The sequence below is a fragment of the Mya arenaria genome, chromosome 3, assembly GCF_026914265.1.
Source record: "Mya arenaria isolate MELC-2E11 chromosome 3, ASM2691426v1".
NCBI classification, from domain to species: domain Eukaryota; kingdom Metazoa; phylum Mollusca; class Bivalvia; order Myida; family Myidae; genus Mya; species Mya arenaria.
This window is the reverse complement of record NC_069124.1, coordinates 26316209-26332930: the sequence shown is the minus strand read 5'-3', so window position 1 is coordinate 26332930 and position 16722 is coordinate 26316209. Positions and strand designations below refer to the sequence as shown.

Here is a 16722-nt window from a genome sequence, read left to right as displayed (position 1 = left end):
GACGATTGTACAAATTTGTAAAAAGCACATTCTACAGCAAAAAGGTTCGTCCAAGGATGTCAAAGAGATTCACATCGTTCCGGATGGAGACGAGTTTAAATGGGCTCGCAAGAGCGGCGGAAGTGCCGCCTCCCGGTCCATGACAGGAACCTCCGGTAGTGATGGAAATCGGTTAGAAGTTGTCCACAATATGGCGGAAGAATACGCAAGAGGGTGTGTGACGTCATCAAGCTGAATGCGTTGTAATATCTTACGATGATACATTGTGAGGTTAACATATTACTGTTTCTCAGTTTAATTATATTGAGAAAAAGTAGGGGGTGTATTTCCTTTCTCTTCTTCTTTAAAGGGGCTGTACTCCGTATGATAAAATAGCGAAAAAAAGGAAATTGTAGAAAACTGACATAAACTTGGCATCGATGTGTACAATGCATTTTTTTTTTACATTTTTGGACTTTTTTTTACAATTATGATATCAAAGCGTAACACATTCTATTATATAATTGTCCTGAGATTTGTTACAGATAAAAAACTTTTTTTGGTGCCAATCTAGCTGGTGTACAGTCCCTTTAAGTGAAGTTTTGTCTTCTTACCATGTTCTTACTAAATTTATCGCCATTTTGTCAAGGCTTTCCAGTGCAAAACTACCGAAAGCTATAACAAAAGAAAAAAATAACGATCGGAAGAAAATATGAACGCTGGAATACAAAAAAAGTAGGATATAGTGAAAACAAAGCAAGGCATGGAAACGCTTTACAATCATTTCTTTTCGTTACGCCTTATAGTCTGGTAGCCATTTGTTTAATTGCATGGACCTCATGTTACCATATATTTTCGTGGTTTAAAAGTTGAAACAATCATTAACACTTTAACGTAAATTTATATACAGGCCCCATTTTCTCGAAACTTTTTTAAGTCCCTTTTAACAGGATTAAGCGAAGATCACTATTTGCTTAATGTTATTAACTTCTTTAAAAGTTTTTTTTTTATATTTTAGATAGGAGTTATCTTTATGATAATCACAACTAACCTTTTTTATCAAAATCAAATTTAAATATGTATTTATTTTATAAATAAGCTACTTAAACCTTTTAAGCTTAAGAAATTTCGAGATGTTGGGGCAAAATTCGCCCGTCCACTTTTTATGACATCATGTTTGATGATAACTGGTGATAAATGGTTGTATGTTAAGCCGACTTTAGAGGGAGAACACAGTTTATACAGTTTTTTTGCAATTTCAAGGGCCATATCTTTGGAGTGACAGAGGCAACAAGGCTGATTATCGAACCTGGTCGAGATATCCAGTCAAAACTCACTCTGACCAAAGTTGGTGAAGATTAGACAAAGGCAGCGAAAGTTATTGATCGGACAATATTGATTTTAGTTTATTTCTATAATTAAATGGTGATATGTCTCGAGTGACAAAAGCGATATGGCTGGTTATCAAATTTTGTACGAGCTATAATGCCAATACACATTCTGACCAAATGTGGTTACGACTGGAGAGAGGATTCTAAAGTAATTAATAGGACAAGTCCGATAATGGGTAATTTCTTTAATTAAAGGGCGATAACTCTTGAGTGATCTTAGTGATATGGCTGCTTATCGCCATTGTCAAAGATCTTATTTCAATACACATTCTTAAATAGTCAAATGATTGGACAAAGACCTCTTAAGTTATTGAAAAAGAATGATTTTGGATGATTTCTATAATTCAAGGGCGATAAATAAATGTCGGGTGACTTAAGAAAAAAGGCTTGTTATCGAACTTGTCCAATATTTTATCCCAATTCTGACTAAATTTAATGATGCTTGGACAAAAAGGATTGATCGGACAACATACTGCACACCGCTCGCCCACCGGCACGCACATACATCGCAAGTGAAACTATTATACGTCCCGTGTATAAAACTTTTTTCTAGAACATTCGCCGTTTGTTTTATGATATAACATGGCTTATATTTTGCCTTTTTTATAATCCATAAATAATTAACATACTTTTTGATGCGGTTTTTCTATTATAACTAAAATGTATTGTAAACGTTTGATATTAACTGTAATGCACACTGTACACATTATCCCCAGTGAACATTTGCGATTAAGAAAATATATATACTAACTTAGTCATATATTTGTAAATGGTTGAAAATCAACATACAAACATTCTATTTTCAATTAGGACTGACCTTCGCTAGTAACTTGGAATCGTAGATTATGGCAATTGGTCATGGCATGGATAGAGTCAACCCTATCAGACGATGAAGTAGTCAAACATATTTAACAAGTTAATGCCATGACAAAACTAGCAAACAAAATGGGTCAGGGCAGACACAGATCGCTAACGTTCATCTATTTCGATCCTAGTCGTGAACTGAAATTATATTATCTATATTTTGCAACATGTATGTGTGCGTTGATATGTAGCGGATATTTAAAGAGAATAGCCGAGGAAATGTAAACTAAACTTATCGCCACTTTGCATACTGTCTTAAGAATATTTTTGTCAAAACTTTCTTTAATGAAACAGACACTAGATTTAGAACAAGTAATGTCGTGCCAAACTATCGCAATTCTATGTTGTTTATATAAAGGCAGGTCAATGCCATATATCCATAATTGGAACACAATATCAGACCCTGGGGCCCGTTTCAATTAAACTGTATATTAAAACTATGAAAGAAATAAAATCGCTATGTTGGTATCAGTGTTGTTCCAACATATTTAAGATATTTAAAGTAACAACAAATATCAAAAGAGATGCCAATGACAAGGGAAAATACAAAAAAGACAGCGAAAACATGGTACAATATCATACATTGAAAGTGAGTGGTTCCTTTTTGGATAATTGATAACAAATCAACGCAATGGCTTCCAACCCAATTAAGAAAACATGTATACTGATAGTCTTTATTTCAGATAGGTAATTGCAGCTAAAGGGAACTTACATTGCACATAAAGTAACATTTCCTTATGGTAGAATATTAATGCTATATTTTCGATGACATTTAAAAAATATTTGGATTTGTACGCACTTTGAATGCACACAAAGCAAAATCATCAAATCATATTGAGTACGTGTTCTTTACTAAGAACTATAACGATCCGGTGTTCAATACAAATAACATCATGAAAAATCGTTTTCTGAAGTAGTCCACGTAACATTCTTCTTTGAATGCATCAACTGAATGGCAAGGGGTAAGTGAACAAGAAGTTGATGTTTCGGACCATTTCATACAATTGGCTGGCATTATGCGATTGTATTGAACACCTTTAATGAATTGTTTAAGTACTCCGTGACAAGAAGTTTGCCCTGTTGCGGAAAGCAATAGGCAAACATTGGATTTCTTATCCCCTCCTTCTTCCCGATCAGTTGTGTCATCTGACCAGTGGACAAACCAAGAATCATAATGTTGTTACTTCTGTAACCAGATATTAACAGTTGTTCCCCGAGTGCCGTGATACTTCTTGGACCTTCCAATGAAGGGTCCTGGAACGTCTTGGTAATGTTCAGGTTCATGTCGAGCTTTGTGATTGTGTCCCTGCTCGTGTCTGATATGTAGATGAAATTAGTCGATTCTTCACACACCAATGTTAAATAGGCAGGACATTGGAACAGTTTCTTTCCATTGCCATCTCTTTCTATTTGCCTTAAAACATGTCCGTTCATATTTAGTACCGCTACCTTTCCAAATAAGGACACTATCAAACTTTCTTCATGGTAAGCAATACCTCGGCAGTCACCATCAACTTTGAAATGGTCACCAATAGCGAGTTGTCCTCCAGTCGCAAGGAACTGAACACCCTTATTACACATAGTAACAGCCACCCTGTCCCCGGGAAGATGACATATGTCCCATGGCTGACCCCGTACACTGATCTGGGAGACCAGGCTGTTGGTCTGCATGTCCACCATCTTGACTTTCTTGTTGTTAAAGTCAGCTATCAGCAGTCTGGATCCGGTAAGGTTGAGCATGTTAGACAGGTGGTGACAGTCATTGTTGTCAGTTGGGGACGTCATTGGGATGCCCATAGCTGGTGTAAACCGTAATTTAGTCAGGTCTACAGTGGCCTGACCCCCTGTAATGAATTATTTATAGTAAATTTAATATATGTGTTACAATAACGTTACATAGGGCAACATATCAAAGTTAAAAAAATCATCGTTTGCAAATAGCATTATGGTTTTATTTCAAAATGCCATATTATTAATACCATGTCAATCATTTTCATTATTTCGTAACAATAATGTTCATTGCTCGTTGAAAAAATTACAGGTATTATAAAAATTTGAAGTAAACATTTCTCATAAGACAAATAATACATAGCACATCATGTGGATATATACGAAAGTGACACTCTTATTCAAAATCAATACACACACATGTATAACAAACATGAATTTTGACTGATAAATCTTGAAGTCCTTACTAAATAATACATTTATGGAAAATATAAATTACTGATAACAAGATTTTAACCGTGTATTTAATAGAAGAAAGTGAAACATATTAAATGATTCGTGAATGGTAAAATATTTACTGTGGTCAACTATAGTCTCATAAGGTAGAAATTCTGTGCTTTATACTTATTTCTTTTAAATTAAACACGGTATCGTTTATAAGAACCATTGTTTTCGACATATATTCATCTTTTAAAACAATATTATTAATTGTGGTAAATCTTGTTTAGGAGTAAGAGTGCATCTTTAAATAAGAATGCTCATTTACTCAGATAATTCATGACTGTCAGTACCTGTAGGTTTGGAAATTTCCATGGTTTCCCTTGTGCCATCTCCCAGAACTGTGAGTCCTTTTATGCTATGGTCGCTCTCTGCAGTGATTTAAAACATAACTGTCATAACTTTTGGCATTAGGGGCGTTGTTTGCAGTCTGTAGGAATTGTACTTCTTGTTTTCCATAAATTATGTTTAAAAGTTCAGCAAAAAAATGCAATGACGAATTAATCAAGTTGTTAAGATATGAGATGGACAAATAAGCTTTCCCCAAAGCATTGGTACTAAAGTTATATTTTTGTACATGTAGACCCCATGAAATTTTGGTACAGTTTGAACAGACATTGTAATTGTGTTCATTACCTTAATTGAAATCAAGCTTCAATTGGCCTATTTAGCTATCTTTCAAAGATAAAAAAGCTTGTTTGTAGTCAGTCTTCGATATAAAAATTTACATATTATCTATCCTCTTAAAGGGGCTGTACTCCATATGATAAAAAAGCGGGGGGGAAAAGAAAATTGTCGAAAACTGACATAAACTTGGCATCGATGTGTACAATGATTCAAACTTACAAACTGAAGTACCACATAGTTAACAATTTATTTAAGTTTAGCAGTTATTCGTATTTTTCCATTAAAAAAGATTAATGGGTATGTCTACTAGGTAGAATTCATTCCTTATGCGTGATTGGCTAGTCGGTGGTATCACGTGATATTAACGAGGTAGGTGTATAGCTTAATTATGTCACCTAATTAGAGTAAGCCGTTGTAGCTCAGTGGATACGACGCTGGACTGCAATGTTGGCGCCACGGGTTCGAACCCGGTCTCCGACACATTTTGGTTTTACATTTTGGTACTTTTTTACATTTTTACAATTATGATATCAAAGCGTAACACATTATATTAGATAATAGTCCTGAGATTTGTTACAGAGAAAAAACTTTTTTGGTGCCAATCTGGTGTACAGTCCCTTTAATAAGCCTTTTTCAATTGATACCACAATATAGGATCACTGGTCATTAAAAAGTCAGGTAATTGTACAGTGGCTACCTTAAAAGTTATAGTTTTGCATATGCCTATGGTGACTTCAATACTTTGAGTTAATGCACTTGTAGTTTCTTAAAATAAGGGCGTTTGTTCATCTCGTAATGAACGTTATTGCTTCTGTTGTAAATACTAGATAATAGATTGTGAACCCTTTTCATATAAAGATACCGATACTATCTTGGACTTCTGTATTAAACGTTATCGCAATTTGTTTTTAAGTTCAGTAAACTACTGTCTTTATCAGATAACCAGATTATGGATATCTATAACTATGAGAAAAACTTTTGTATAACGTAATTTAATAACAAAACATGCAGCGTAATTTTATGTTAATTATGTTCATTTTGCTCATTCACTTTGTTAACAAACGTATAATAATCCTATAACATATCTACAGTGAATATAATTGAAGTACATAACTTTTATTCTATATAAATCACTTCAACATCATTTGACATGTTTAGATACATGCAATGAATGTACTGTATATGCAAACAGAGAGATATACATTATTTAGACTATGTCCTATTAGACAAGTCTTTATACACTGTCTGTTATGTTCTAATACACCAAAGGTGTTTACAATAGTTTAATTAAATAAATATTCAGTTATACCTGATGCGGATGCTATCTTGTGCGGTTCAGTCGCAATGTGTTCTAAAGTCCCAAGGCCAGTGTCAGATGCAATAAGACGCTCTGTGGCTGGATCCTTTCTGAATTCGTAGTGGTGAATTACGTTGTCCTTTTTAATGTCAGCAAGGTCATTCTGTAGACCTCCTAATAGCTTCGTAGCTTTTTTGGTTTCTATAAACAACTGTATCATGTTATTTTCTTGTGCTGCAAGTTTAACATTTATTTCTTCTAGCTTGGACTTAAGGTTTGTATATTTCGGTTTCAGAGACTCTAGTAGTTCTTCATCCATGTTTTTCGTCTTCTCTATAAGCTTTAACAGTGCTTGTTCTCTTTCTTCAAAATACTTGTTAACTTCCTCTCGATATCTTCTCAGCTTGTACACTTCATTTTCACCTAACTTTGCTACAACGTCAACGTTTTTCTTTACATCAGACGCGCATAAATCAATGTCTTCAAATAACCTGGCAATTATTTTTATGACATCTCCATACTCTTGTTTATCTTTGAAGGCCTTGGATATATCTGATATGACATCAGCATGACACGATCGATGGTTCTGTACTGCACAGTGTCCACAAATCAGGGTCTGATGGGCGCTGCAAAAATATTTGATAGACTCTTCTGGATGGGTCTTACAAGGCTCTGTGTATCCGTGGTTATCCTCGTGGCCACTGATAGATGTAGGCATATTTGATTTGTCAAGAAGGTTGTGCGATCTAGAAATCTTCTGTTTTCTATGGAGACTTGCGCATTTTGAGCAGAAGAACTCCTTGCAGAAGGTGCAGAAGGCCTCAGCGGGGAGGATTTCGTCATCTTGTTCACAGGGCTGGCAGTAGGTTGTGTCTGCTGTAGATGGTCCTGCTTGCAATTTCTTCCCTGGAACCTCCATAGTCCTGATATTTAAAAAGAACAATTTTTAAATTATATACAATATCGTATGCATTCGTAAACACCATGTCTAACACATTAAAAAGTGCACGATATACATTTTGTATTCTGTTTATGATGAATATATTTAAGGATAAATGTAAAATTGTGCGCTAGTTACATTGTAACAACTATCATATCTCACGGCCTTCACCACAATTAAAAAGAAATTTATACATTTCTTATGAATTTAAGAACGTTTTTTTTCGTATTTTCGTATATACAATATAAAGGAAGAATCTAGAAGGCTGAGCTTATCCGTGCCATAACCATGACGGGTTTAAAATTATTCACCCATAATATATATGCACGCTATTTTTTAAATTCTGTTCCACACAACATGGGACAAAACAATAACTTCTTCCACATCCCTCGATATTGTTTCATAACTCCAGTTTAATAGTTTTAGAATTTCAAAAGTATATCTTATAGTTTAAGATTGTACTCACGTGCTAGTTCTCTCATATAAATAAACTTAACATATACTTCAGGATATATATATGCTGTATTTAAATGTCAATTTAGAATGAATTCAAAAACGAAACTAGATCAACGCATTTGTAAAAGTGTATCTATATAGTACACAAAGATAGTTAAATATCCAAAATTTAATTTAACTTCATGATATATGATGTTTGAACTTCGTTAAAGTATAATAATGTTTCCTGAGTTTGTTTGTATCATTTGCATTCTACAGTTTAAAAGTTTGGATATTTAACTGTCAAAGAAATGTTTAAGAATGGAATCAAAATCGAAACTAGATCAACGCATTTTTTAAGAAAAATCAATTGTAAATGAAACAAACAAACTCAGAAAACATTCTTATACTTTAACGAAATAAAATAAATATAAGTACGAATGTTATGATTCAAAATGAATTCTACCTTTACTTCCAGTTTATGGGTGAACATAAAGAAGATAATAAATATCGCAAAGGAGATAAACATCACCAGAAATTAGGTCAACCTTGGTAAGGTTACACTTCACTGTATGGATATCACATTTGCTTTAAATGAATGTAGAACACTTTATCAATAGAAATGATGATATTTTATAAGTTTGGTTGATGGATGTTTAGGCATTTAATAAAATATCCAGAGATAGGCTGGGAAACCAAATTCTATACATTCCAACCACTGGGACTAACTTGAAAGATGTTTGTCCAAAAGAGTAATCTTTCATTGGTTTGTGAGTTTTTTCCCCCATGAAAACAAAATAGCAAATACATGCTTTCACATGTGACTGTTCATGTGTATCCTTGCTAATAACTGCATGATTGCAATGATTCGGTAGTGATTACTGTATGCATTTTCATATATATGTACAATGACACGAAGACTAAGCTTTACTGTGCTATACCTATGGTTTGGGTTTGCACTATTCAATTATTCATACGCTAGAAATTAAATTGTATGTAAGACAACATTTGTGCAGACACTTTTACATACTATAACATACTTTAACTATTACATGATTTAAATTTGAAAGATTGTACTCATTTGTTAGTTCTATCATTTAAATATACTAAACATCTTACTGTTTTCAAATGTAATAAAATGAATTTTAAATCGAAACTAGATCAAAACAATTTAAGAAAAGTACGTTTAGTTACATAGATAATATCCAAGCCTTCTTATACTAGCACGTAAATTATACAACCAAACCAAATAAACATTATTATACTTATATGTAATATATATAAATATATAATATAAAAACTAAGTGTAATGATATAAATATTTTTTAACCTTTACTCCAAGATTTACTATGTACAGGAAGTAAACAATAAATATATCAAAGGGAGATTATAAACATTGCCAGAAAGTAGGTTCGGCTCAGTAAGGTTATACTAAACTGATATTTTTATCTATACGGATATAACCTGTGTTAAATTGGAAGTAGAACATGTTTCAAATAGCAACCAAATTATAACCTTTTATAAATTTATTTTAAAGTCAATTTAATGATATATATAATTTAAGCATTATATGTGCAATACAAACCGATTCCAAAAAATATTTTGAGTGACCCACAAACTAATAAGTGCCTGTCATTACCAATTTGAAATGTAAAGTTATGAAATTTTAAATTATATGAGCTAGTTTCATATTAAACACTTACTGACAGTACACCTTTATGAACTATGATACATAAATATTGCTTTCATCTCGCACATGTATTGCTTTCTAGAGTAAAGTTAATTAAAGGAAACCCCGGATTGGCTGAGGACCTTTTGACTATTTGTAGTACGTAATGTAAGGCAGGGTCTTCTAGTGTTGACAACACTTTTCCATTTTCTGCGTAATTATTTAAAGCTGTATTCTCACAGATATACTATCTTTACAGCTTTTTTATTTTTTGTCTTAGAAAGAGCAAATTTTTGTGTTAATATCTGCAAACTAATGATATAAGATTGCTGACAAAAAATCAGATCGTAGATTTTCATATTTCCATTCGAAAATTAATGTTTTGTGGCTTAAACCGTTACTAACGGTTTAAGAAAAATGCATAAAACATCAATTTTTGAACTTAAATTTAATAATCTGCGATCTAATTTTTGTCAGCAGTCTTATATAACTGGTTTCCATGGATTTTCTCAAAAATTGGCTCGTTCCAATACAAAAAAAAGTTGTCAAAACGCTCAATCTATGAGAGTGCAGCTTTAAGATTCTTCAATTAAAATCCCATAACACCCATTTGTAATCCAGGTGCATTTAGTCTTTTAACATGTAAAAAAAAAAAAGATCTGACGATAACTGATAGCGATTTGTGGTACTGAAGACAATAGAATTCAGTTATTGGTTTCTTATATGACTGCTTAGTTTTAAGCCTGTTAATGCAATACTTCAGACTGAAATGTCTCATTTTTTCCCTGGGGACTACTTCAAGCCCCAATTAACCAATTGAAACCCATGGATTGTTCCTATTCTTTGGGAAGCGAGCGCACGTTCTCTGTTGCACTTCCAAAGTGTGCCTCCTCTAAAGCGAAATCCTGAACCGCCCCTGTGATATATCATTTTTGAAATAAAAAAATCAAACATAACTTTCATTTATTTTATTACAGTACTCAGGAAATGTTAAAAGATGACTTTGTAAAAGGAAGAGAGTTCAACAACAATACACACATAGTGACAACAAATAAAATGTTCGATTCAGAACGTCTTTTGGTGCAACATAAATAACAGTGTTTAAATCTATCACAGCGTAGCAGATGCTGCCGAAAAACTCCGGAACAAACCAATCGACACATACAGTTATAAGAAATAACATATTCATATTCTAACTCTCAAAGAAGTAAGTTTATGAAGCCTATCGCAACACAATACAGATCTCAACTTACAAGTACACATGTCCATGTACATAATTGACATGACGCCGATCCACCCTTATATAAATATTCATAACTGTTTAACCAATGGAATGCTTTACAAATCACATGGTAACAGGATGCTGATCCACCCTGTTATAAATATTCATAACAGTTAAACCAGTGGAGAGCTTTTCAAGTCACTTGATAACAGGACACTGACCCCGTTAATATAAATATTCATAACTGTTGAACCAATGGATAGCTTTTCAAGTCACCTGGTAACAGGAAGCTGATTCACCATGATATAAATATTCATAACTGTTGAACCAATGGAATGCTTTACTAGTCACATGATAACCCTTGACAAACAAATACATATGGACTTGGAATCAATGTATTCTTTTGTTAAACAAAGAGGTGGTTTTGATCCAATTTAGCGTCATGTCTATTACACATGTACTAAAATTTTATAATCTACATTTTTTACCCTTTCAAACAATTATGCACATCTGGCAGCAGAAATTCATTTTTATCACAGACAATAATTCAATATACAATCCAATGGCAAATAAGTCACACAATAGAATATCACATATTTCTCAGTCTATGAAGTTAAAGTTGAAAGGATCATTCTTGTCCAATTTCAGGGTGGGGGTTTTAGGTCTGGGTGTGTCTTCTAGATCGAGGGTTCGAAGCATCTGGTATTCGCTTGGCCCGCCTCTATCAATGCGCACTGGGCGGAGCTTTTCATGACGTTGTCTGAAATTTTCAAATATTCATTTTTTACATTTATTCAATCAGACTGATAAATTCGTAAGGTTTGGTGTAAACATTATAAGGCTTTGATTGTAGTATGTCTAGAACATAAGCAAACAACTATTGAAGACTGATTTACAGTCCTTGGTACATATATGTATTTCATGACTTAATAAATGAAAGTTTAACATGAATATCTTGATGTATTCTTTGCAAAATGGATGAGCTTCATACAAACAAAAACATACAGAGAATATCATTAAATTTCGGTTAGATGTCAAAATTTATTTCACTAAGTAATCGTAAAAAAAGCAAAAAAAGTCGGAAGTAAGTGAACACTGCGATACTATAATGCAAATAACACCGTGCTAAACAATCAGCCAATGGAATGAAAGTACATGGAGCTGGCCCTGTACCTTTTCCCTGTTCCCTTCTTGAAGGTCTTTTCCCTAATGAGACTAGCTATAGTGTCGTCATCTATATGGTATTGTTGTTTGCTGTACACAACCGGAGGAGTGGGGGTCCGCGTTGTCTGGAAAGAACAATCAATTGAGACTGAACTAGAGCAGGGCAATATTATGCACAAAAATATCATATGCAAGATACGTTTTAATTGGATAAGAAAAAATGAATAAGTCAATTTAGTCAAGTTTTAACAATTGAAGGGACATAACTCCTTAGCATCTAATCTATAGCCATAAGATTATTATCAAGATGATTATGACATTATTAATCAAGTTTAAGAAAGATTGAATTAAGGAATTATCTAATTTCAGAGCAGACATGGTCAATTCTGTAATAAAATGCACAAACAATTATCTATTATAACTGGAATATCTCAGGAATAGCAGTTGCAAAAACATTTCGTACGAAGATTTAGTGAAAATGGCCTAATTGGTAGGGGTCTACCTCTCACTAGAGAGGTTATGGGTCAAGCTCTACTAGAGCATTATCATGGACAGAGGACACTAGCACTGATGTTTAACTAGCAAATGGTTTCAAAAGTGATTTATATTAGCTTATAATTGTTTTCACTATCAAGCTTGACCAACTTGTATTTATATATATAAATTATAAACTAAAAATTACCTTATCTGTAGAAGATTTATCTTCATAAATGATCTGATGCATGTTCTGTTTCTCAGAGACAACAGGGTGGTCTGGCAGACTCATGGGGTCAATGAGGACATCATACGGCACCATCGGGTGTTGCCATGTGCCCTGGTTGTAAATGTCCCAAGGGTCAGGCTGACCAAATGTACCTGGGGACAGAAACATTTTTTTTGAGGCCAGTCATTCAGCTTCAAGGTATGCAGTTTTAAATGGCTACAATATAGGTTGATGCAAATAAATACAAATTTTAATGAATTATTATGTTAAACTCATTTTTTTAAATCTGTACATAAATCATCATTGTCGGCTACCCCCAATACACACTATGCTATGCTTCGTTGTGTACTGTGGCCAAATTGGTTAGGAAAATCTTGTATTCATTATTATTTATCTTACATTCAAACAAACAATTATCCTCTATTCCTTAATGTCATGTAACTTACCAACATAGTGGCCGTCCATGTTCCAGAGTCTGACTGTGCAGTCTACAGACGCTGTGATCAGCAGTTTATGTTCTTCCACCAGAGAGATGGCCGTTACACTCTTCACGTGACCTCGCCATGTCATCGTCACTGCAAAAAGTTAATATCAAAATCATAAGTAGGAATATACACAGGCCTTTCAAAGACGTCGTAGACTTTCTTAGGGCTATTTCAGTAAAACAAAACCCACGGGGGGAAGGCAATTATCTAAATAGTATATGGGTGGATATCTTTTTTTGTTTGTTTTGACCCTGAAAGGGTAAATATACCTCTGTAGGGGGGTGGTATATTTTAAAAGTGCCTTTCCCCCCGGGGGTTATATGTTTAAATGGAATAGCCCTTAATAAATTGTTCAACGTTTTATCATCATTTTCGTTGATGATATAATTCACGCATTCTATTAAAATCTCAAGAAAATGTGACAAAATGCAATGACTATCTGACCATTCGATGATGTTTTATTCTATATAATGCTGATACAGAGTATGTTGTATAAATTGGGATTGTATGCAGATGCTTTGGTAAACATATGACTACGACTCATACGAAAAAAAATCCCATACAAAACAATACCTTCTGGTGGTTCAGACTCGACGTGTGTGGCAGCATATCCATCGATGTCCCAGAGGTAGACAAAGCCAAGACTGTCGCCCGTAAACAGAACCGTGTTGGCCTTGTTCACCTCCATCACACTCACCATAGCACCCTTAGAGTTTGACTGAAATAAAATAAGAAAGGATATGTATTTTTTTGTTAGTTTAAACATTATATATTTTACAACATCGTCGGCAATCATGGTACTTTCTTCCATTAAACTTCAAACATACCATGGGGCAATTGACTGACAAAATATAGTTTTAATGAATATGCATGAGGCAGGAGAGACAACTCTTCTTCCAATGAATTTGCATGTTTCACTCAAATATTGTTCAATAACTTTATAGTGTCAGTAGCCTCTGCAGTGTGGTCATGACTACTGCCAAATATTATGTACTGAGAAGGCGGACCCCGTTCAACTCCGGCAATCACCAGAATATTTTTCAACAGTAAAGCATCATCTGGTACTTTGTGGAACCTATGAAACTGCCTCATTCATTATTCATGATTACAAGATTTTCCTAGCCAAAATGCCCACAGTACACAACGAAGTATAGCGTAGTGTGTATTGGGGTAATCAGACGATGATTTAACAACAGTTTTGAAGATAGTTATAATAACTTATACTTAGTCATTCTTATTGGGACGATGTTGAGCGAGAGTGTGGTCTTGCGTTGTGGAGGAAACCACAGTACCCGGAGAAAACCCCCTTGTCCAGCTTGGTGACCACTAACCAAACTAACATGCACCCAGGCTGGGAACAAAACTTAGTTGCCTTGGTAAAAAGCAAGTATGCTAACCACTGCGCTAACCAGAGTTATTTTCTTATTTCTTGGTTATTTTCCTGTGGGTATTATAAGTACACAGTATTCAAAAGAGAAATGAAATGAAAAATCTCCCTTAACTTACCCCAGCAAACTGGGCCATGAGGGTCCCTCCCTGGAACACGTTCCATATATGGATGTGAGCCCTGGGGCCGCTAGAGATCAGGGAGCCCGCATCCTTGTTGTATGCCCGGGTTGCCATGAAACACAGCTTGTTAATGCTCAGATCTCCATCCACTGAAAAATATGATTTACATAAAAAACACAGGAAAATATATGAATACTATATTCTGTACTTATATTGCAACAGTTACTGTCAAATCAACAGCAAATTCAACTACAAAAACATTGCCTTAAAATAAAGAGATCTATTTGGACATGCAGTTTAGCATGGGGCCATTTGATTGGCTAAGATGTTGACTTGCATGACAGAGAAATGAAAAAAAGAGATCTTCTTGGACATGCAGTTTTGGAGCAATCTGATTGGTTAAGATATTGACTTGCATGACTCATCGACAAAAGATAAATGACAAAAAGAGATCTTCTTGGACATGCAGTTTTGGAGCAATTTGATTGGCTAAGATGTTGACTTGCATGACTCATGACATTACAGTTGGAAGTGCTCCATGAGATAAGCAAAGATGTGACAGAGGACCATGTACATGATAATTACGGTGAACTTTTAATGAAATTTAATCACTACATTGCTTCTTATTTTTCTTAACTCACATGACTGGTCTACATAGTCTGACGGTTTTGGTGCCATGAGGTTGGCAAAGATGTGACCAGAGACCATGTTCCAGACGATAATCTTGCCGTCATAGCTGGCAGTAGCGAGAAGGTTTGGCGGACACTGGGCCACAGATAGAATGTCCTCTTTATGGCCACGATTCTGGAATAAGGAATATATTCATAATTGTTAATAAATTTTATTTTGTTTTTCATAAAATATCTGTAGGTATGGAATATCCTGACGAACAGCAATCGTAACCTACACGTATGTTGAAGAATTTTATGAAACAATATGGGCTGATTGTTCAGAACCTTGTTAAAATTAACAATGATGTTAACGTCATTGTTGTTAACTTTGAAATTATAACTGCTCTGGAAGTTTAATGGATACACTTGTGATCTGCTGTATTTATAACCTGATTTGATAAATCCTTTCAGCTGTTCTTGTTAACATTAAAAGATGTGAGCACATAATTAAATATTTCACATTTAAAAGTTAACAAAATGTCATAAATCCCGTTCTTAACTTTTACAACTTTCTAAACAAACGGACCTACATGTATATTTTCAGTTTTGATGAATGAATTTGAACCTTAAAATCAAACTTTTAATTTAATAAAAAAATACTTTGTAAAAGTGCTACATTTAAAATTTCAATTGCTTTTTAAAAATCGCTACTAGATTATAGTCAAACTATTGTTATTATTTGAAAAAAAAAAATACATTTCAAAACATGCTGGATGTTATTCATCAATTCAATTGTTACATAATTACATCAATAGCACAAGGTTGTATAATCCAATGGATTACTTCGATCACCTCTGTCAAACAACCTCCGACAGTCACAGGTGATCAGACACAGGTGATCAGACGGAGCTAGGCACCCATTTACATCATGTTGATTAAGTTATTATAATAAGAAAAATGTTAAATATGTAAAGATATTACATATTATACGACTATAACCCCAGCAGAGCTATTGAAAAAGTGTCTTCTTACAGTTGTAAACGGGTCGTGTACAAGAATTTCGAGTAATTCTACTAACCGATACATTGTATTTAGACAGGCCATGATAATAATGTTTATCTTTCGGAAAAATATTTTTATTTATCTATCTATAAATCTGTATTAATTTATGCATTTATTTTCTCACTTATATGTGCAATACACTTATCGTCATATAAGTCAGATACAGTTACTTGTTTTTTCTTCAAAAGTGTCCTCTTACAGACATAAGAAACCGTTTCGCTAGGACGAACATCATTTTTGTCCGAGGCTAAGCAAAACTGAAGAAAACTCGTACTGTAAATAAATTAAAAATAAAACTCCTGTTTGTTTTACCACATCATCATGCCAGTTTGGCAGTGGGTGCTGAACATGGTGAATATTGCTGTCGTTGACGTCGTCGCTGTAGATATTGATACGCCTATCCCAGCCCACACCCACGATGTACTTGTTACGATTCATCTCAACATATGTCAGGTCACAGATCTCTTCGTTTTCTTCATCTGAAAATGTAAAATAATTATAGTTTCTTTGAGGAAATTTGGCATTGACTGCACTAACA

The 16722-nt window shown here is 34.1% G+C and overlaps 2 protein-coding genes across 2 annotated transcripts in view; both read right to left on the bottom strand.

Moving 5' to 3' along the window:
• Positions 1–2894: 2894 nt before the first annotated feature.
• LOC128226679 (uncharacterized) lies at positions 2895–9140 on the bottom strand. The gene is made up of 4 exons (XM_052936659.1): positions 9090–9140; positions 6397–7307; positions 4754–4831; positions 2895–4078 (listed from the first exon to the last, which is right to left on the bottom strand). The coding sequence occupies exons 2-4, from the start codon at positions 7301–7303 to the stop codon at positions 3249–3251; spliced, it is 1815 nt and encodes a 604-aa protein (XP_052792619.1). The 5' UTR covers positions 7304–7307; positions 9090–9140; the 3' UTR covers positions 2895–3248.
• A 1250-nt stretch (positions 9141–10390) lies between these two features.
• LOC128227907 (WD repeat-containing protein on Y chromosome-like) overlaps positions 10391–16722 on the bottom strand; it is a 46248-nt gene continuing 39916 nt past the window's right edge. Inside the window, exons 22-29 of the mRNA XM_052938840.1 lie at positions 16497–16663; positions 15153–15315; positions 14509–14660; positions 13576–13720; positions 12964–13092; positions 12497–12669; positions 11824–11939; positions 10391–11410 (exon numbers count right to left, since the gene is read on the bottom strand). Coding sequence (XP_052794800.1) covers positions 11251–11410; positions 11824–11939; positions 12497–12669; positions 12964–13092; positions 13576–13720; positions 14509–14660; positions 15153–15315; positions 16497–16663 — 1205 coding nt within the window. The 3' untranslated portion in view covers positions 10391–11250. The remainder of the gene's footprint in view (positions 11411–11823; positions 11940–12496; positions 12670–12963; positions 13093–13575; positions 13721–14508; positions 14661–15152; positions 15316–16496; positions 16664–16722) is intronic.